The 22,736-nt window shown below is 41.3% G+C and overlaps 1 protein-coding gene across 1 annotated transcript; it reads left to right on the top strand.

Annotated features, from left to right (window-relative positions):
- The first annotated feature begins 351 nt into the window (after positions 1 to 351).
- Positions 352 to 2,958, top strand: LOC147457508 (microtubule-associated protein RP/EB family member 1A-like). Its single transcript, XM_086513599.1, has 8 exons — positions 352 to 616; positions 1,020 to 1,088; positions 1,170 to 1,256; positions 1,340 to 1,449; positions 1,554 to 1,744; positions 1,954 to 2,066; positions 2,153 to 2,266; positions 2,417 to 2,958. Exons 1-8 carry the CDS (start codon positions 506 to 508, stop codon positions 2,729 to 2,731), a joined length of 1,110 nt encoding a protein of 369 aa, XP_086369725.1. The 5' UTR covers positions 352 to 505; the 3' UTR covers positions 2,732 to 2,958.
- Positions 2,959 to 22,736: the final 19,778 nt, after the last annotated feature.

Here is a 22,736-nt window from a genome sequence, read left to right as displayed (position 1 = left end):
CCAACATAGTTTGCCATGGCTACTTCAAATTGCGCCGAGGAGAGCAACTGCATGCACATTAATTCAAACAACAGTAAAGGGCCTTTACCATACATTAGACCTCCAAGTGGAAGTGACGTTGGTTCATTTATGCTCGTGTGACCGTTGTCAAGGCTCAGTAGCCGCTTTTTTACTTTGCATTTTGCATAGTAGGCGCAGTTTCCAATTACTGGTAACTGCGCCTGGTGTGACCATGCTCTAAAATGTAGCCTCAACACACTGTACGTCTCATGTTCAAATCTCGTAGGAGAGGGCTTTGGTGGGTACTATTGGAATTTGAACTATGAGGCACGGCCGTGATGGCACAACGGCTACATTTCCAAACATAAACACGTTTAAAGTTTCTCCGCAAAGCTCTTCTTCCTCTTGGCCATAGCTAGGGTTTCAAGCTCGGTCTCCGTCGACAGACAGAAGATCTAAAAGTTCGTCTTCTTCTTCTTGATTTTGCCTCTGCACTTTGAAGAATATGGCGGCCACCAACATTGGCATGATGGACAGCGCTTATTTCGTAGGCCGCAACGAGATTCTGCAGTGGATCAATTCCACTCTGCAGCTCAACCTTAACAAAGTGGAGGATGTAAGTTTTCTTTAAGCTTTTGTCTCTTTGCTTTGATCACTGTGTGGTTTTTCTCAAATTCGAGTGGAAGCTCTTACGGCGTCCCAGATAGAGAGTCTGTGTGATGCACTACAGGTTACTATCCGAGCTTACCATGAGGAAACAATTGAAGTTCTCTTTCTCCATGTTTATGACCTAATATGCACGTCAATTCACCGTGTGATTGAGCTTTGTATTTGTTGTTTTGTGCTTGATGAATCCTATGCATCTCTTTGTGCCTGTTCCTTCAACATCACTGCACATTGCTCACGCCCCATGTACAATCTCTGATTTTGATCCCTGTCCATACCTAGTGTAGACATATCACCTTCATTTCTGCTCAATAATCTGCTCGAAATTAATGGAGATTTGTGAAACATGACAGACATCCAAGGGAGCGGTGCAATGCCAGCTCATAGATTCTGTGCACCCTGGTGTTGTTCCCATGCACAAGGTCAGAATACACCAGATTTGTTTATTCGATTTTCCTTACTTCCCTCCTCTGCGTGCTCTCAATCTCACTTTCCTATTCCAGGTAAATTTTGACGCAAAGACTGAATATGATTCGATACAGAACTACAAAGTACTGCAAGATGTTTTCAACAAGTTGAAAATTGAGAAGGTGAGCTGGTATTCCATTTTGAGTCCGATTTTTTGGCCCTGAATACTTCTTTATGGTGTGCATTTGAATTCCTAAATGTGCAGCACATTGAAGTGAACAAACTGATAAAAGGAAGGCCCCTCGATAACTTGGAATTCATGCAATGGATGAAGCGTTATTGTGATTCAGTGAATGGAGGATCTCACAGTAGCAGGTGATATTGATTGGATATGCTCTGGTCCTTGCTGATTTTCTGTGTGCGTGTCTGCAGTTTCAAATTCATACACTCACCCTCAAATGCTTGGTTTGTGTGAATAGTTATAATCCAGTGGAGAGAAGGGAAGCCAGTAAAGGGGGAAAGGATGCAAGCAAAAAAGCAGCACCATCCGCACCAGCAGTCGTAGCAGGAGCAGTTTTGAAGGCAACTCCCGTAACCGTTTCTACAAAGAGTGCACTGACTGGTCCCAGACGAGTGGAGGTTTGTTCAACAGCAGCAGTTTCAAGCAAGGGTAAGCTTACATATTGGGTGGTCCATGTCGATGCATGTGTGGAGTCATCTGTGTGGATAAGGACTTTCTTCTTGACAATTAAGGATTTGAATTTCTGTGCTTGCATTTACAACGTGTGTAATTAGACCACTCTTCCATGGGAATTTTATTCATACCGACATTGCTGAATAATGGTTGAAGATTGTTCTGATACAATATAGCGTTCTCAGGAGGAAGCAAAACTGCCAAAGTGTTTCCACTTTCAAGTGCATCTACTTCTCCACCACTTTTCTCAGAGGAGCCAATGGTACCAGCTGCTCAAGTCAATAGCCTCAAGGAGCAGGTATCCTTTTTCGTCATGGAGTCAGTTTGCTTGAATCATCGTGCAGATTCTTTAAGACAGTCTTTACTTTGGTTTTGTAAATGAAGGTCATTGAGCTGAAGCTCTCAGTGGATACTCTGGAGAAGGAGAGGGACTTTTACTTCGCAAAGCTAAGGGATATCGAGATCTTATGCCAAAGCCCCGGATTAGAGCACTATCCGGTACGGATACCTGCCACACAGGATTTGAAGCTGTATTTTGAACTTGTTGCTGGCCATAGGCAGCAAGAGCGCAGACATAATTGCTGACCAGACCTGGTTATGGCTCTTCAGCTTGAAGGAAATGTATTTGACATTGGGATCTCTTTGCAGGTAGTCATGGCGGTTCAGAGAATCCTATACGCAGCAGATGATAGCCCAGCTGTAATGATGCAAGCTCAGGCTCTTGTATCGTCTGCTCTACAAACAAATAGGCAGCCTGATGGGAAGGGAATGGAAGAGATAGAGGATGAGAGCAGCAGGCAGAGGCGAGAAGCACACAAGAGGAAATCACTGGTTGATCCTGAGGTGGATGATGCTGCTTCTGTCATGATATCTCCGAGGCAGCGAAGGGATTCATGTGGGGGCTCTGAAATTCTGTCAGAGATGCATGGACGGTTGCCAGATCCTGAAATTGAGGCCGTCTAAATCGTCACTAAATTGCCACAATGACTGTGTCCAGAAGGTTCGGGATTGGTAACTTCTTGTTCACCGGCCGGCGGCAAGGCAAGGGCGGCACCTGGCTGTCATATAGACACCCCTCTAGAAAATGATGTACCAGACACACGAAGCGAGCAGGCTGTAATAAAGCATTATTCTTTAATACGTGATGAGCATCATTCTTTAATATGCGGTGCATAAATTTTGGTCTTCTGTGACTGATGGCAAGCAGGAAGGGAGCAGGTGGGTGAGTTTGTGTGTGGATATTAGTTAGGGGCTGACCCTTTCAAATGTGGGTCCTATATATTGAATTTGAATTGTCTGGTCATTTTACACCAGTTATTAACATTGGTGGATCGTCAATATTTCATGCACGTTGAAAAAAGTTTTATTCCAAGTGAGGGAGAGACGTCTACATGTGTGTTTTGATAGCTAGTACACAACGGTGGAGCAGTGGATAGAAATGGGAATGGAATGTCCTCGTGACTATTTGACATGAGCTCACGCGATCCGCCTACGGTAGGTCTTGCTCGCTCTTACCAACAAGCCACTTAACAAACACTTTGTGATGGGCAATCGTATCCAGTTTCTTAACCCTAGTCATGAGCATATATAGAAACACAGACATTCTATCTCTCATTTCTTTATTTTTGCTTTTGAATGTCTTCGAGAATGTATCTATCTGTGTGTATGTAAATATGTGTTTACATATCTAGGTTTGTATCTATACTAACATAGTAACATAGTATGGTGGAAGTGGGAGCACTTTACACGGGTTGACATCTATGAGTTGAAAGCTAAAGTCCAAAAATAAGACAAGCTCCTGTGCACGCAATAAAGAGGGAGAAAGGAAGAGAGAGAGAGAGAGAGAGAGAGAGAGAGAGAGAGAGAGAGGTTGCCAAAGGCGGTCGGTCGTACTAGTGCGTATATATATGTGTGTGTGTGTGTGATGTATGCGTTTGTGTCTATTTTAATTTACAAAAAAATGGTGTGTATCTTTAACCTCCCCATGACACACATAACATTCTCGAACATCTCTTGAATACTCACATCAAGGAGGATGATTGAATACATAGATCTCTATCCTCGAGCCAAGAACAACCACCATATGAATACGGTGTATTAAGTGGGAGTTGGCCTCCACCTCTTGAATGCTGAGCAAGCTATTTGAGCGTTTATCATGAGAGATAGCAGTTACAAGTTTCTTACGCTCTCTCAAGGAGGGCAGGTCAACATATCCATCTTTATCCTCCAGCCAATAACAACCACCAGATGAATACAATATATTAAGTGGGAGTTGGTCCCCCCCACCTCTTGAATATTGAGCGGGCTTTTTGAGAGTGAGCTCAAGAGAGAGAGAGCACTTACAGGTTTCTCAAGCTTACTCATGAGCACACAAAGAGACACTCACATCATCTCTCTCTCATTTCTCTATTTTCTCTTTTGAACGTATCTATGCATGCATGTAAGTATGTTTATGTGTGTACCTACCTAGGTGTGTACATATGTTTAAACCATATTAGAGCCTATATGCTAAATATGATCTCATGATCAAGATCAACGTATCAGTTTATTTTTCCTATTCCTCTACCTTTGACAATGATTTGAATATAGAGATAGGTGGTGTTTGTGCTGAGGTAGGCCATAGCTGTTCAATTCTTTTCAGTTTAGACTATGGACACATCACATGGGTATACACACTACCCCAATGGTTCATTTTGGATTCCTCGTACATGCCATCGTGATGTACATATAACACTCACTTTGTATTCCTTGTCTCGTACGTCCCTTGTGTAAGAGGCCTTTTGAGCATCCCCATTGGTGTCTTTGTACACAATATACAACCAGCTTTTATGTGAGAGAGAGTGAGAGAGAGATGTAGAGATTCATTACAAAAAATTAGCAATGTTTCTTCAGCAAACCCTACAATTTTAAGAAATGTTATAGCTGACGATTGATTACTAAGAGCCTCAATCGCTTTTGAGTTTGGAGGCTGTACAACTTGTGTTGATGGTGGCAAGAAAGGTGCAATAACCACCTTGTACGCAACATGAGACCGAGGAAGGCAAGGCCCAATAACAAATGAAGACGCGACTATTTACATAAGTGGTTGTCAAGAGAAGGAGGCTTGCAAAGTTGGAGCAAGATGGTCACCCAAGCAAGAGAGCCACAAAAGGAGCAAGCGACAAATAGAGTCGTGGAGGAATGATGAGCAAGTAGTAGATGGGGGTAGAGCTGTTGGATGCGTGGAAGGTGGGCCCACCTTGGCGCTGCTAGTAGATAAAGAAGAGATCCGATGGTCGCCGTAGTTTGCGAGGCTTGAGGAGAGAGCGTTAACTTGCACCATCAGACACACACACACACACACACACACACACACACACACACACACACACAGAGAGAGAGAGAGAGAGAGAGAGAGAGAGAGAGAGAGAGAGACTTCGTGTATAGGCAATAGAATGATGGTGAGAGAGGGGTGGGTTGTAGCTAGCCTGCAAAGATTTGAGTCGCTCTCAAGCTCTCAGCTCCTTGGGCATTGGTAGCCGCTAGCATGTCATTGGCCTCCTAGGGCTTTCATAGCGCGAGTCATAGGCAAGCAAACGATCGTCCACTGATCATTGTTAGGAGTGCTCTAGGAACTACCATTTCTGGTTGTATCTCGAGGCCTACCAGCTAGTCTCACTCAAAATTTTAATGACATCTGGCAACCTTGTTATGTGCCCCTTTCTTATGCCGTGTGGTAGGCCTGAAAAGGGCTCTCTCTTATAGAGTAGAATAGAGAGAGAGAGAGAGAGAGAGAGAGAGAGAGAGAGAGAGAGAGAGAGAGAGAGAGAGGAGATGCTGTAGAGACTCATTAAAAAAATTTAATTATGTTTCAAAAGCTACAAATTCTAAAGAAAAGAACAGCTCTAGAGGTTATTCAACTTTAATTGACAATGGCAAGTAAGGTGCATCAATCGCATTGTACGCAACATGAGAGCGAGGGAGAGAGAGCCCAATTTGCGACGAAGAAGCCACTAAGATTGTTAAGATAAGGAGGCTTGATAGATGATGAAGGTAGATCAAGTTTGTCAATAGAGCAGTAGAGATGCAAGGAGCAAGCGACAAATAGAGTCGTCGTGGAGGATAGAGGAGCAAGGAAGAAATGGGAACAGAGCCGTTGGATTCATTCATCACCTCTTGCTGAATACATCTTTGAGGTCTCTTGGACTCTTCCTATGACATTCAAATTCCCCACGCCCGTGCATCTCTCTCTCTCTCTCTCTCTCGCTCTCTCTCGGGTGCGCGCGCTCACACACACACACACACACACACACACACACACACACACACACACACACACACGCACATGCAATTCTCCTAGAAGCCTACATTTGCAATAAGAGAAAGGCATATTGACATTACAAAAATTTTGAGACATTGTAAAGGAAAATATGGGATGAGAGAAGATTGACCCGCCAAAAAAAATTGAGACATTGTAAAAAGAAAAAAAAAAGGATGAGAGAGAGATATACATCTGTGCTAGATTGGTTAGGTCAGTTCTCTCGTGAGTTCCCCATGAGATAGATCTTATAGGTCTCTTAGGGTTGTTCCTACGACATTAAAAACTTCTCTTCTCCCCTCTCTCTCTCTCTCTCTCTCTCTCTCTCTCACACACACACACACACACACACACACACACACACACACACACACACACACGTGCGTGCACACACACACACACACACATACACATATGAGAATTTCTCAACAGACACACGCTCTACGTGCTAGATTTGTTAGGTCAATTCCCTCGTGAAGAGTACCCCATGAGATAGATCTTATAGGTCTCTCAATGTTGTTCCTAAGACATTCAAAACTTCTCTTCTCCTTCTCTCTCTCTCTCTCTCTCTCACACACACACACACACACAATTTCTCAACAGACACAAGAGAATCTCTCTCCCTCAACACCAACCCAAGAAAGTCCTTTTCCAGTTGTTCAATTGGAAGCTTTGCTAACATCTCTCTCACGCCCTCAAGACCACCTACAATAAATAAAATAATGCCATTTCTTTTACTTTGAAGTTTGAATGCTCAATTAGAGACCCTAGCTTGGACTTTCAATGTGGAGCGAAACTTGAGAGTTGAATTGAAAAACTATGAGCTTATTAACATACTAACTACTGTACAATGTTTACCTTAAAAAATAATTTATCATTATCACGTATCACGGCTCTAACACACCAACGCATCCCCACTCATCATCATTCTTTTAGCTGGCTCCTGCAAGAATTTGGCTCTCTCTCTCTCTCTCTCTCTCCCCACGTGCGGTGCATCTTGTTTGCGCCACGTCTACCTCTCCCCCCCCCCCCCCCCCCCCCCCCCCCCCAAACGTCTCTTGAGCTTCTTTTCTCTTCCCACTATCCGGTGCATGTCTCAATAATCTGGTGAAGCCACATGACATGCCTGAATTTTGAGCTCCTTAATAGAGTAGAATAGATGGGCCTCCTCCCAAGGGTATAAATATTCCATGTGAAGAGGCGTGAGTGGCATTTATCTATGCCCTTGGATCCTGCTTGTGCACTATTGTGATCACAAAGTGATCTTGTTGTAAACTTGATGCCAGGCCATACAAGGTAGGTGAACACCATGTGAAATATGTGTGAACATGGTGTGAACCACATGAATTGTGGCGACGAGGAAGCTCGATGACTTACTATCTAGTTGTGAGCCATGGTGTAATAGTAAGGCATTGGCCTTCGCAACTTGCATATAGTGAGCTCAAAGTGCAAAATCCAATTGGTTGGGATTTTTTCCTTTCCAATTGATCTCCTCTCGAGGGGGGGTGTCAATTATTGGTGTGGAATGGGATGTGGCGTGAACAACTAAGTCGCTAGTCAAATAGTTTTGAACGTGGAAGTCTCTAAATTGGGACTAGCTTCTTAGAAGTGTATCCAATGGGCACACTACTTAAAATTTGAAGGTTATATTTTTGTTTTCAATTGTCTACATTAATAAGGCAGCCGCATCATTGCTTTGATCAAGTTCTCTCGTCCAAAAATGAGAAGATCTTTGAATCCCTTTGGTGTTAATTTTAAAATTGGGAGGATAAATTTACGATGTTTGGTGAAGCAACAAAATTGGACAAAATTCTTTATGATTGCTATGGTTTGTTGCCAAGGTTGATGTTGTTGGGCGTATTTTTGACACCCCATTTTTTGTAATTTGTACGCATGGACTTGATACCAGATGCCAAAAGGGCGTATGGGCTTTCTTCTTTTTGGGTTTTTAGAGCAAGCACATGTACATGCAAGGCAAGTTGCTAGTGTAGCGTCAGTTGTCGGGTTATTGTATGTGCTCATTAGTGAGTTTTTAGAAGTGAGACTTGTAGATAACTAAAACTCATGTAAAGACTTAAAAAAGTTCAACCAAAGATTATAAAATTGTAGGTTTTGGTTTGTTGTGCCTTCTTGATGCTTTCGGATGCAGTGTTTTGCCCTCGCCTTGCCTTATCCACGTGTAATCGTATTGAGACAACCTTTGTCCGCATCAATTTTGCATGTAGTGGAAAGCCTGACACATGTCTTTTATGCCTTGTATGAAAGAGGTGATTTCTTTAGTGTGTGTGTTTGTGCTCTTTCATCTCTCTACATCTAGGGCTCACCTGTTGCAAGTGGGGGGTGCCACTTACCCACTTGGGGTCTCAATGTAACCTTAGAAAACATTTTAAATAGTCTAAACTACATAGAGTTGGCATTAGACTTTCCCATTAATCCCAGGCCCAATAGACTTTAGTACCATCCTTTTGGAGGCTTAATGAAGTTTACCCTAAGGCCATTTTGAAGCTTCATTGAGTTCACATTCCTCTTTGATAGACTATCTCTTCTCTTGGTCCCCTATTGAGATAAGTCTAGAAACACATATTAACATTTTGACTTCTGCTCCCTTTATCTTCCCATTTTGAATGGACAATTTAATATGAGAAAATAATTTGGAAAAGTTAGATATTAGACTTTATCACAAAATGAAATTAAAACTTTAACCTTATGTTAAACAGGAGATGATATAAGGTATGCTGTCTCCCGACTTGACTATCATGAGAAGAGTGAGTACCTACGCATGATACAATAATTTCCCAATTTATTCATCACTTCTTTTGAGGAATTTAGAGGCTTCAAAGGAGAGGATGTCATTAAAAATATAATATCTAACTTTACCAAATGATTTTCTCATATTAAACTGATCATTTAATATGGGAAGATAAAAGGGGAACAAGAGTTAGGACATAGATATGTGCTTCTAAACCTATCTCAACAGGGGACCAAAAGGAGAAATGGTTGCATCTCAACAGGGGACCAAAAGGAGGAATGGTTGCATCTCAATAGGGGTCCAAAAGAAAATGGTCTATCAAAGAGCAATGCGCAATAAGTGCTTCTAGATTACCTCAGCAAGGGACCAAGAGGAGAGATGGTTACATCTCAATAGGGGTCCAAAAGGAGGCAGTCTATCAAAGAGCAACGTGCATCTAATGAAGCTTAAAAGACCTTAGGATTAGCTTCATTAAAGACCTCCAACAGTTAGTGTTAACAAGTCCTTTGACCTTAGGCAAGCTAGGGCTGACCTTGAGGTGAGCATCCTACCCAAGCATTATGTGCTTGTTGGCTTGCTAAAGTGCTTAAAGTATTTGTGGGAACCTTGCCCAAAGCTTGAGGTGCTTTTTATGCTTAAATGACTAAGGTTCTTGAAGTGTTCAATTCAAAGATAAACTCTCAAGAGGCATAAATTGTTTCCATGCTTAATTGACTAAGTGCTTAAAGTGTTCAATTCAAACCAAATGACTTAAGAAGCATAAAAGACAAAATCCTCCACATGTGGCCCTCATGATGTGCTTGAATCCTATTGGATAGGCTTTAAAGGGGTCCAATGAGAATTTAGATGCATAAAAATAAATCATTAAGTTATTTCTTTGAAAGAGAAAAAAGAGGACACATGTCCAAATGATATAATTAAATAATACGAGCGAGAGAGAGAGAGAGAGAGAGAGAGAGAGAGAGAGAGAGAGAGAGGGAGAGAGGTGTGGACCAAGCATGAAAGAGGTTATACTCTCCCACACACACACACACACATGCAAAGTGCAAGAGCTTCATCTCCTTCTCCAAGCTTGTTGAGAAGTTGAGAGCCTACACCAACAATCTTGGCTATGGAATGCAGATCCAACCAAGAGCCATGATTCAATGCTTAAGCTTGCCATCTTCTTCATCTTCATTACTATACTATGATGCTATGCTACGCAAGAAGAGTGATGATAAGTGAGGAATTGTTTCTTTCTTCTTCCTCTTCCCTACCCTCATTCCCCGCTAGCTCTCTCCACCTTCGAAGGTGTTTGAGGCCTTGGGACTGAGGCTTGTGATAGTTAATGCTTTTTGCAAAGTTTATGTTATGCTCGTGATGCATGAAGCTTTCCATATTTATTGCATCACCTAGGTCACACGGAACAAAGATTGTATTGTACCAAGTCTGTCTTGATGGGAGAATCTATAATACAAACGCTTTTTGGAGGGGAGACCGGCTCCAAGTAAATCCGGTCCTCAACTATTGTCATGTTCTCTAATACTCTCTCTCTTACAAAAGTATTGTTCATGTCAAGTTAATTAAGTGCTATGTTTATGTTGCTACCATCAATTCAATTCACCTGATCTCACAAAAATGCTCATTTTAATTCTCTTAATTCCGCTATTCTCAAAGTTCATAGGCCATTTCCATTACATTGGTATCAGAGCATTTGGTTTCTCTTTTCTTGCTTAAGAAGAGAGGTCCTTAAGTAGCCTAGTAATGGTTGATTTTGTTAGCTACATTAGGGTAAGTGTTGAGCTTATATGTAAAGCTACTCAATATATGGCTTCTCTATATATGGCACCCAGGTCCCCTCTATATATACATCATCTCATGTGTGTATTCTACACACTTTGGGGTTCTATTTCTGTGCTCTCTCTTTCTCTCTCAACATGGTATCAGAGCAGTATGTTTTTGTTTTCGATTTTTGTCCTGATCAAAATCGATTTTGCAAAAATTACCCATCAAAGGCACCGGAATCAATGTCGTCTACAACTTTGCAGAAGGAAGTTTTTTCAAATTCTGCACTGATTTTGAGTTATCGTTCGCGGACTGCGTACATACCTGAAAAGCAATTTTCGTTTTTTGTTTTTGATTTTTTGCTAATTGAAAACGATTTTGCAGAAACTATCGGCGTAAGGGATCGGAATCGATGTGGTCTACAACTTTGCAGATAAACTAGCCACTGCAGGCATCGGAATCGATGAGATACTGTTCGCTTGAGCCATCGGAATCGATGTGGTCTATAACTTTGCAGAAGAAAGTTTCTCTAAATTCTACACCGATTTTGGGTTATCGTCTCGGACTGCGAATATGTTTGAAAATCAAAATTTTACTTTTTGCTTTTGATTTTTCTCATAATTGAAAACTTCTCAATTATATTTTTTCTTCATCAATCATATATTTGTTACTGACGTAACTTTGCTGCAAAAGCCAGGTACATATCGTTCCGATTCAGTCGAGCCGTTGATGATCGTCCAAATTCTATCGAGTTACTGTTGGTACATGATCTTTTGTTATATGATATACTCGTTCATTGATTCTCGTACAATTATTCTTTTAGAGATATAGTTTACGTCGTTTTATTGATAATTTCTCATTGATACCATAGTGATTTTGACGGTACCATGATGATGTTTTGTTAATACTTTGGTCATGGTGATTTTCGTTGATACCATGATGATATTTCATTGATACCATGGTTATTTTCGGTGATGCCATGATGATATTTCGTTGATACCATGGTTATTCTCGGTGATTCCATGATGATATTTTGTTGATTCCATGGTGATTTTTGTTGATACCATGGTTATTCTCGGTGATACCATGATGTTGTTTCGTTGATACCATGGTTATTCTCGGTGATGCCATGATGTTGTTTCGTTGATACAATGATTATTCTCAGTGATATCATGATGCTTTTCGTTGATACCATGATAATTTATTCATTTTTATTGATACAATGATGATGTTTTGTTAATACTTTGATGGTATTCATTGATCACTACGTTGATAAATGTTGCTTTATGTAGTATATACACATATCATTTGCATCACGTAATCACACATCTTGTACTTTTACGTTCACACTTTATGTACCATATGTTGTCGTGCATAAATATGTCGTCAAAAGAGTGGCATCGCGAACCATCTCTTATGGCATTGTGAACGTAATTATTTCACTAACGATGCTAATAATTTTCATGACTATGTTTTTTTGAGTCTATGATCTATGTAGTATTGATCAAAGAATTGATTTTATGAAGACAAACTTGGTGACAATAAAAGATTTATGAAGATATGTTTGGTGATGCCATATTGATGACACCATGAAAACATGTTTGGTGATGCGATATTGATGACAAGCTACACAACAGATTCACGGAGACACTTTTGATTACAAGCTAATCGATAGCCTTTACACCTCTTTATTGAACCTTTGTATTCATTATTGTATTTGATAGGATAGGAGTAATGTAACTCCTTATAAAACATTCATTGTAAAAGGAGTGATGTAGCTCCTCATAAAATATTCATTGTAAAAGGAGTGATGTAGCTCCTCGTGAACATTTGTATATTCAATGATTTTTATAATATAACGGTGGGTGTATATAAAGCTGTGGGTTTTTCCCTTGATCCCCCAAGGGTTTTTTCGTCCACAGTTAGGGACCCTTATTTGAGCGGGGGTGTTGAGCTTATATGTGAAGCTACTCAATATATGGCTTCTCTATATATGGCATCTAGGTCCCCTCTATATATACATCATCTCATGTGTGTATTGTACACACTTTGGGGTTCTATTTCTGTGCTCTCTCTTTATCTCTCAACAGTAAGTGGGACTGGGATCTATTATCGGTTTTGTTGAGCCTACTATGTGGGATATGGTGCACACCTTGGGAGCTTTTGTCTTTATAATGGGGTCTTTTTAAACTTGCCTACGGATTTATCATTGAGCCATAAGAAGTCCGAAAGGAGCTATCCCTCAACAATTTTGCTATGCTAGACTCACCCCACTACTCTCTATAATTAACCAATTTGAGTAACCAATTCGATCAGTGGGTGTAGATAGTTAAGTGCTTATTTTCAAAGGCTAAGAGGAGTAACAACTAAGGTTTTGGATTGCCAAAGGATACACTAAGTTAGCACATAAGTATAATTAGCGTGACTGACAATAACCAAGAGAGTAGAATGAACACTTTTAACTTTGATTTTGCACATGAAGGTGCTAATGATGATGCCTCCATGTTTATCAATTATCTTGTTATTAGGTTGCATCAAGCTATGGGCAACTCTACTTTGCAAGCCAAAGTTACCCAAAAACTTTGTGCTTATGGGATTTCCCTTCATCTCCAAGAGGAGAGAGAGAGTTTAGAAGGCCTTTTGATGCGACTCTCAAAAGAAGACTCTCTCCCATAAGAGAGGAGAAATCCAAAGAACGAAAAAGGAGTGAATCCCTAAGTTCCTCTAAAGATGTGGCTCCATGATGATGGCGGTCTAGACTATCGCCAACTTCTCCCAAGAGGAAACGGTCAACAACACACAGTCCTTCTCCTCGTCACACCAAAAGGGAAGAGAGGAAAAAAGCAAAGAAAGGTCAAGAAAGAGGTCACCCTCTGCTCCTTCTTCTTCACCTTCCTCCTCTTCTGACAAAAGTTATGGCTATTCTCCTAGAGAATACAATAGGGGAGAAAATCACAAATCATACCCTGCATGACGAAGATCACAAAAGCTCAAGAAGTTCAAAGAGGGAGGAAATAATATCTCTTTTCTCACCTATAAAGGCACCTTTGGTGCCACAGACAAAGTATTAGCCTTCATCCATCAATTTGATGCGGCCTTTGGAGACGAGGGCTTCACGGATTCCTCCAAGCTACAACATGTAGCTATGCACTTGCAGAAATCTGCTCGTCAATGGTGGGCTAGCCTTCGTGGCAATGGCAAGGCCCCAAAGACATGGAAAACTCTACGAGTTTCCATAAAGAAGCAATTCCTTGCAAGCGATGCCAAGGACAAAGTGCTCACCAAATGGCAAAGTTTAAAGATACTCTTCAATGAATCTATCCACAAATATGTAGAAAAGTTTTGGGATTTACATCTCAAAGCTACTGTCTTTCAAAGGATAGACTTCACCGAACAAAAATCAACAATTTTGTACGGGATTACATGAAGAAATGGCCGAGTATGTCAACTCACAACGGCCTAGCACTATCATCGAAGTCATCCACCACACTATGGTTGCTTCAAGGATCAATTTCCAACAAGGGGTGAGAAGAGATTTCAAGCCTATGGAAAACAAGGATCAAAATGAAGCTAAAGGGAAGAGCAATGCTTAAAACTCTTCCCAAGGAAACACCAACACCAACAACAACAAGACCAAGAAGAAAGGAGCTTATAAAGGTAAAAATAAGCTCTCTCCCAAAGAATTAGAGGCCTTTCATAAAGACCATAAATGATTTAAGTGTGGGGAGCAAGGACATGTTATCGTACTTGCCCCAAAAGAAATGTACTCAATGACACTCCTAGAGCTTCCATGGTTGAAGCTTCAAAAGAGGATACTCATTGCAAAGGCTCATACCTCTCCTATGCTTGAGGAGAAGTAAGGGAGCATGATGCCCTTATTCTTTTTGACCTTGGCTCTACTCACAACTTCAGATCAATGGAGTTGGCCACTGAGTTGGGCATTCAAGCTTTTGAGCTGGGAGGTACTGTAATTGCCGATGGAGCTTTCAAGGGATAGCAAGCCTCTGTTACTCCCTTGATTGGGAAGTTGAGGCTTCATGTCCAAAGCTACGACAACAAAGAAGACTTTTTTAATTCTCTCCTCTCCAACATGAGGATGTTATCCTAGGGGCACCATGGTTCAACCGCATGACTACCAACACGAAGTTCCCTGAAAGGAGAATCTATTTCACCTACAGGGAAAAGAGCATGTACATAGATGCTAATGATTCGGGGAACACCATATCCCTGGTAAATATTTTTTCTCTTGATAAGTCAATGAAAAGTTTCATTTTTTCTTATATGATTTTTATTAGAGAATCTATAATATGATTCTAATGTTTTTCACAAGTAGCAATAAAGGGAATCAAGAGGAATTAGAGTTGTTTAATTTCCTAAATTGATTCCAAGATGTTTTCATTGATGACATCCCTAGTGAGCTACCTCTAAAATGAGGGGATGATGACCATACAATAGAGATTCTACTAGGAAGCTCACCGCCTAATAAACCTCTTTATTGAGTTTCACAAGATCAACAAGAGGAGATCATGAGGCAAGTGCATGAATTGGTGGAAAAAGGGATAGTAAGGCCTAGCTCCTCTCCATTCTATTCACCAATACTTTTAGTGTAAAAGAAAGATGACACATATCACATGTGTGTCGACTATAGAGCACTAAATAGGATCACTATTAAAAGAAAGATTTCCCGTGCCGCGGGTAGAAGATCTATTTGATAAGCTACAAGTTTTAGCCTGGCAAATGCTCCAGCTGCATTCAAACTCACGACGGACAAAAATATTTACGCCGCTCAAATTCTCTTGAGGAGTACAAGTGACACCTCCAGGTAATCTTTCAAGTTGTGAGAGAGAATAAACTTTTCATTAATCAAAGAAAAAGTGAATTTTTGTCTACACGAGATTCAATATTTAGGTCACATTATCTCTCAAGATGGTATCCATATTGATCCATCAAAGTTGGAGGTAATAAAAGCATGGCCTAATCAAAGGATTCTACATAAGCTAAGAAGCTTTACTGGTATGTGTGCATACTATAGATGATTCATAGCAAAATTCTCTCAAATAGCAGGACCATTGCATGACTTAACAAAGAAGAACGTTAAGTAATCATGGACTGCTAAAGGACAAAATGCTTTTGACAAGCTCAAAGAGAAGATTACCTCCCAAGGAGTCCTTATTCTTATGGATCTCTCAAAGCCATTTGAGGTCCAATGTGCTGCTTGTGGTGATTGCCTTGGAGCAATTCTGCTTCAAGAAGGGCATGCCATACCATATGAGAGCCAAAAGCTCAATGCCGATGAACGGGTCTTGGGCATATACAAAAAAAAGCTTTTAGCTATTCTACATGCCCTAGACACATGGAAGCACTATCTCTTGGGGGATCCATTCATCCTACGAATGGATCACAAAGCCTCAAGAAATTCATGACGCAAACCAAGCTCTCCGACAAACAAATGAGGTGGGCATCATATTGCTCACATTGCTGGCAAGCACAATCAAGTGGTCGATGCACTTTCACAACGGCCAAGGGTAAATGTGGTGTCTTAACAACTCACAACGATCTATCTTTTATGATAGATGGGTATGAACGAGACTTTAAGGACGTAATGTTGGAATTAGGGTTGCAGAGAAACACACACAGCTTGGAGAAGAAGAAGGAAGCTCAAGGCACACAATAGAGAGTGTGTTACTTAGTGTGCAATGGAAAGATTGATAGCCCTAGAGTGATGGGCGTATATACAATGCACGGGGGAAAAAACCTCCTAAAGAGGGAAAAAATGCCCCGGCGATCCTAGTGTGTTCACACACATCACTACCACATGTATATGGTAGCAAATCCCCCCTGGAGTGATGCGGTGAACGAGAGCTGGCACATGAGTAAAGGGAAGTGCCATGCCCTGAGGACAGAATCAGTCCACAAAGGGGAGTAAGCCCAAAGCTTTGTGGAAAGCTTCAAGCTTCTCACGAGACAATGCCTTTGTGAAAAGATCTGCAAGGTTGTCCTGTGTTGGCACATAAGCCAAGCTGATCTCTCCTGCTGAGAACCTCTCCCTGACATAGTGGTAATGCACCTCAATGTGCTTTGTGCGAGCATGAAAAACTGGGTTCCTCGCAACTGCCAATGCGCTCTAACTGTCAGTGTAGATAGTGTTGGCAGTGTCCTGTCCAACACCCAAATTAGCCATAAGGGGTCTGAGCCATACACACTCAACCGTAGCTGTGAAGACTGCCCTGTACTCAGCCTCACAACTCGAAGTGGCCACAGTTGGTTTCTTCTTGCTCAACCATGATCTACATGAACTGCCAAGCATGAAACAAAAACCACTTGTGGACATTCGGGTGTCAAAACAACCAGCCCAATCTGAGTCCGAAAAAGCATGTAAGTCTGGCGGCAATGATCCCCCCTTGGGATAAAACAAGCCAAGATGTAAAGTGCCACTAAGGTAGAGGAAAATCCTCTTGACAGCCTGCCAATGCTTAGACCCTGGGCTATGCATAAATCTGCTGACCTGTGAGACTGCAAACTGAATATCTTGCCTCGTGTTGCATACATAAATGAGGCAGCCAACAGCATTTTGGTAAAGAGTGACATCAGCAAGATCGCCAGCATCATGTAGACTCAACTTCAAACCTGTTTCCATGGGACTGGCAATAGGATTGCAATCCTCAAGTCCAAACTTACATAGTAATGTCTCTATGTAACTTTTCTGACACAAGGCAATACCACCGTCACACTGCTTAAACTGTATACCCAAGTAATGATGCAACAACCCCAAATCTTTCATCTTGAAAGTAGCATTCAAATCAGCCTTAAATTCAGCAATATGTCTCTCATTTGGTCCAGTGATCAACAAATCATCAACATAAAGAACCACAATGAGAAGTACATCACCCTCACGCTTTACATACAATGTGCTGTCTGTTGGACTGTTACGAAAGCCTTGTTTGACCAAATGAGTGTCAGCTTTCTCATACCAAGCACGAGGAGATTGCTTCAACCCATACAAAGCCTTCTTACATCTGCACACTTTGTCCTCTTGTCCTTTTATGACAAAACCGCGAGGCTGCGTTACATAAACTTCCTCAAATATGTCACCATTCAAGAAAGCAGTAACAATGTCTCATTGATGTACATCCCAACCAAAATGAGCTGCCAATGCACATAGAAAACGCACAGTAGTCATACGACAAGTGGGAGAAAAAGTCTCTTCATAATCTATGCCTTTTTGCTGTGCATAACCCTTTGCAACAAGTCGAGCCTTATGGCGATCGATCTCACCTTCATGCTTGCGTTTCAACTTGTAAACCCACTTCGTACCAATGACCTTTTTGCCAGGAGGCAAATCACATAAAGTCCATGTGTCATTCTCTATAAGTGCATCATATTCTGATTGCATGGCAGCCATCCAATTTTCTGAATTCTGTGCTTCGTCAAAAGACAGAGGCTCCTCAACATCATGTAAACTAGACACAGCCAAAGCATAACAATGTGATGCATAAGATGCATGGCGAGAGCCTGAACGAGTACGACTAGACAAAGGTGCATCCAATTTACTGTCACGCAAAGTGTGCACCAGCCATTTTGGCATACCTTTAGCCTGCTCATTTTCAGCCCTTTCCTCATCAAGTACATCATGTACATCTGCATCAGTAATAGGCTGTTCTAAAACATTTTCAGAAACCCCCATAGGCTGTACATTTGCCTCATTGGAACTTACATTCATATTTTCACCACTGAAAAGAGGCAACAAAGTGTCATAAATGTCCTGTGAGCTTACATTACTGTCTCTAGTACATGACAGCAAGGGCTGAACAGAATCTTCCACAAACACTACATCCCGTGAAACCAGAATACGTTTTGTTTGCGGATGATACAACCTGTAACCTTTGCTTTCAGCACTATAACCAACAAAAATACATTTGACAGCCTTATCATCCAATTTTTTGCGCTGCACTTGTGGCACCAAAGCATATGCCAAACAACCAAAAACACGCATGTGCTCAATAGAAGGCTTTCTATCATGCCATGCTTCATATGGAGTAATAGACTGCAAAGCTTTCGTAGGACACCTGTTAAGTACAGAAGTGGCACACATGATGGCCTCAAGCGAATGCGGCAAAGCTTGACTTTTGACCATACATCGTGCCATTTCCGTCAGTGACCTGTTTTTCCTCTCAGCAACACCATTTTGCTAAGGTGTATAAGGCACTGTACATTGGTGTTTTATCCCACGACTAGCCAGAAATGCATTAAATTCATGAGACATATACTCCCCCCCTCGATCGGAACGGAGGGTGCCCATAGTACATTTCGAGACATTTTCAGCCATAGCGAGAAATTGTTTGAAGCACATAAAAACTTCGGACTTCGCTTTAAGTGGAAATACCCATGCATGCCTGGAGTAATCATCAATGAAAGTCACAAAGTACAGGTAATTGCCCAAGGACGGAGTTTGCATGGGCCCACAAACATCACTATGCACAAGCTGCAACCTGCATGTGGCCCTAACTGAACCATCCTTTGGAAACTTAGAACGCTGCATTTTACCCAGAATACAGCCTTCACAAACATGTTTGACAGGTGCTTCAAGAGGCGGCAAAGAAGCAATCATATCAGATTTTTGCAAACGCAGCAAACTGGCAAAATTCAGATGACCAAAACGTGCATGCCAAAGTTTTGCATCTGAAATAGCCCTTGCATCTGCAACAACATTTGCAAAATTTTGTCCAAACTTGTCATACAAAGTGAGCTTATACAGCCCACGGCACAAAAGCCCAGATGCAACAATTTCATCACCAAAGCTGAGATCATGAACTGTACATCTGTCATCCACAAATTTGACTACAAGTCCAAGTCTAGCAAGTGCGGATACAGACAATAGATTCTTCTTGATCCCAGGTACATAAAGTGCATCAACAAGTGTGAAGGAACTGCCATTAGCAGCAGTGAGCACAATCTTTCCAACTCCCTAAACTGGATAAGAGGCGTTGTTGGCACAAGTGACTGAATTTCCATGAGGGACAGACTCGAGAGAGGTAAACAATTCACGATGTGAGGTAATGTGCTTTGTAGCACCACTGTCGAAATACCACACATGTGAATCTGCAGCAACTGACAAGCATGCATCATGGACAACAGGATTATAAGTGCACTCTGCGCTAAAATCCCATTCTGCATCAACATCAGCATCACAATCTCCTTTCACAGAAGACTCAACAATGGCTGCATTTGTAGTGGAACCAGCATTTGCAGTGGAACCACCCTCTTTCTTCTTAGCCTCTTTGGCCTTCAACTTAGGACATGACTTGATCAAGTGATCATTGGTTTTACAATAATGGCAACGCATCTTCTTTTTGCCCTTATCACCAGAATTTCCAGACAAATTGCTGCCAGCAGAAGCATTAGGAACATAATTTTTGCCACTCGCAGCAGAACCATAAGAAGTGGCTACATTAATGTTACCACCCTTTCTTTGAGAAGCAATAAAAGCCTGTTCAACTGCACGCTGCCTAGTCCTGTTTTTTCTAGAAAGTGAGTCTTGCAACAGCAATGTGCATAATGCATCAAACTTGACAAATTCAGGATTTCCTTGGGTCATAAGTCTCCAAGTACTAGCAAAAGTCTGGTAGGAATCTGGTAAGGCATCAAGAATAGTCTGCACAAGGGAACTGTCTGAAATGACTTCACCTGCAGAAATAAGCTGCTCATTGATATCCTTGACACCAGCAAGGAAAGTGTCCATATCATCTTCCTCATGCATAATCTTCGACTCCAGCTCTTTACGCAGCAAAGCAATTTTAGCCTCATTGCGGCTTGCATAAAGACCTGCTAAAATATCCCAAGCCTGTTTTGCAGATTTTGCTGAACGGATGTGAGGAACAATGGTGCGCTTCACGGACAACGCAATCAATGCATGAGCCTGTGCATCCTTAACATCCCAACGAGCTTGTTCTGCCGTAGGCAAAACAACTCTAACCGCTGCAATCCTTGCAGCAAGACCTGCAACATCCTCAATATCGCCTACATCCTCAGAACCAAGACGTACATCAATGCCCTACACAATGTTCCAGACACCCTTTGACACAAGAACATGTTGCATCATATAAGCCCACATAGGGTAGTTGTCCCCATCCAACCTATCCTCAGCAGCAAACATCTTGAACACATCTGTGTTGTTGTTGTCAACCATGGTAAATGTTGCACCTGATGTGAAAACTGCCCGAAAATAGGAGAAACGGAGTGGGAACAATCTGTGCTATATAGCACAAACCGTAGAAGACTATAAGGCACCTGTTATGCAGAAAAAGGAACTGACAGAAATTTTGCACAGAATGACGAAATAGCATGTGCAGTACTGCCTGTAGTGGAAACGGAGGCCGAAATGAGCCCAAATCAAAATTTTGAGCAGACCGAGCTCTACGATCGATCCCAAAATATTTGTCGACCTGCGAACGCTTGCCAAAGCTCACTGAAATCGGAGAAAGTGAGCAGATGTGCGTTGGAGCAGCTGGCGACTAAGCCCGGGAGGACGTGACCTGCTCTGATACCAATTGTTGGAATTAGGGTTGCAGAGAAACACACACATCTTGGAGAAGATGAAGAAAGCTCAAGGCACACAATAGAGAGTGTGTTACTTAGTGTGCAATGGAAAGATTGATAGCCCTAGAGTGATGGGCGTATATACAATGCACGTGGGAAAAAACCTCCTAAAGAGGGAAAAAATGCCCCGGCGATCCTAGTGTGTTCACACACATCACTACCACATGTATATGGTAACACATAACTATAGCCTTTGCATTAGGGAAGGAAAAAAAAAGAACCATTCACCTTGGAGGATGGTTATATTCCAAACGGCAATAGGCTATTTGTTACTCACCAATACAATAAGAAAGTCATGTATGAATTCCATGCTTCTCCTTGCGGACAAAGAGGGATTCCATAATTTATTCTTCGAGGATTAGAAACGTATTTCTGTTGGTCTACCATGAAAAGTAAACATACAAGAGTATGTTTCAAAATGCGTGGTATACCAAAAATTGAAATTTGACCAAAGGAATCAACTTGGATTGTTTCAGTCGACAGGCTTAGCAAGAAAACACACTCTATGCCTTTCAAAAAGACTAATAAGGCACATCAAAGGCAACCCTTTTTAGATCTCAAGTTTTCAAGTATCATGGCTTGCGAACATCCATAGTGTCGGGCAAAGATCCTAGAACTACCATTAATTTCTAGAAGGGTCTCTTTGAGAATCTAGAAAGTAGATTAAATTTCTCTTTCAGCCTATCATCCACAAACGGATGACCAAAGTGAAATACCTAATCTAATGATTCTTGAATCTACTAAAAGCCTATGTCATGGAAGTAGATCAATGTTCTCAATGAGAGAAGTACCTACCTCTTATAGAATATGCGTACAATGACATTGTACATACTTCTATGGGGAAAGCACCTTTTGAGGTCAAAGGGGGAAGATCCGAAAGTCCCGTACTACTTAAATTATATGGGAAGATCTTCGTTGCTGATGAATATAGCAGAGACTCACAAGAATCTTTTCCAAAGATTAAAGAGGTTATATCCATCTCAAAGCAAAGGTAAAAAGGGCTGTTGCTAATAAGCACAGAAGAGCCTTAGACTTTAAGAAAAATGATTGGGTCTTGCTAAAGTTTCTCAAGGCTCATCTAAGGAATACTATGAGCAAGAATCCTATGAGCCACCAAGAGTATTATGCTAAACTAGCAACCAAGAGTATTATTCTAAACTAGCAAAAAGATACTAGGGTCCTTTCTTTTAAAATTCTTAAGCCAATTAATGAGATGGCTTATTAGTTAAAGCCGCCCAACCATTGGCTCATTCATAATGCTAACCATGTGAGCCTACTAAGGCCTTACAAAGAAGAGCCACCAAAAGAACCAATAATGGAGGACCCGCCAGACATCGAAGATCAAGAAGAGCTGTTGCAACCCGCCGAATCAATTCTTCAACACGAAGACAAGATATTAAGAAATGGTACTGTTATCTAATGATATCTTGTTAAGCTTAAGAATTATCCTTTTAAAGATACTAGATAGATGCAAGGAACCTAGCTTAAGGATAATATGAGCCTTAATGCTTACAATGCTACACTAGAGTAAGCAAATGAAAATACATTTTTAATGAACAATG

This window comes from Adiantum capillus-veneris, chromosome 5, assembly GCF_014529385.1.
Source record: "Adiantum capillus-veneris isolate H3 chromosome 5, ASM1452938v2, whole genome shotgun sequence".
Classification (NCBI taxonomy): domain Eukaryota; kingdom Viridiplantae; phylum Streptophyta; class Polypodiopsida; order Polypodiales; family Pteridaceae; genus Adiantum; species Adiantum capillus-veneris.
This window is presented reverse-complemented; position numbering and strand designations above follow the sequence as displayed.

What these genes read in the sequence shown, in the direction of transcription:
- LOC147457508 (XM_086513599.1), top strand. Translation starts at nt 506, where the DNA reads ATGGCGGCCACCAACATTGGCATGATGGACAGCGCTTATTTCGTAGGC. An exon ending in TCAATAGCCTCAAGGAGCAG is followed by an intron (nt 2,067 to 2,152) that starts GTATCCTTTTTC and finishes TTGTAAATGAAG; the next exon opens with GTCATTGAGCTGAAGCTCTC. An exon ending in CCGGATTAGAGCACTATCCG is followed by an intron (nt 2,267 to 2,416) that starts GTACGGATACCT and finishes ATCTCTTTGCAG; the next exon opens with GTAGTCATGGCGGTTCAGAG.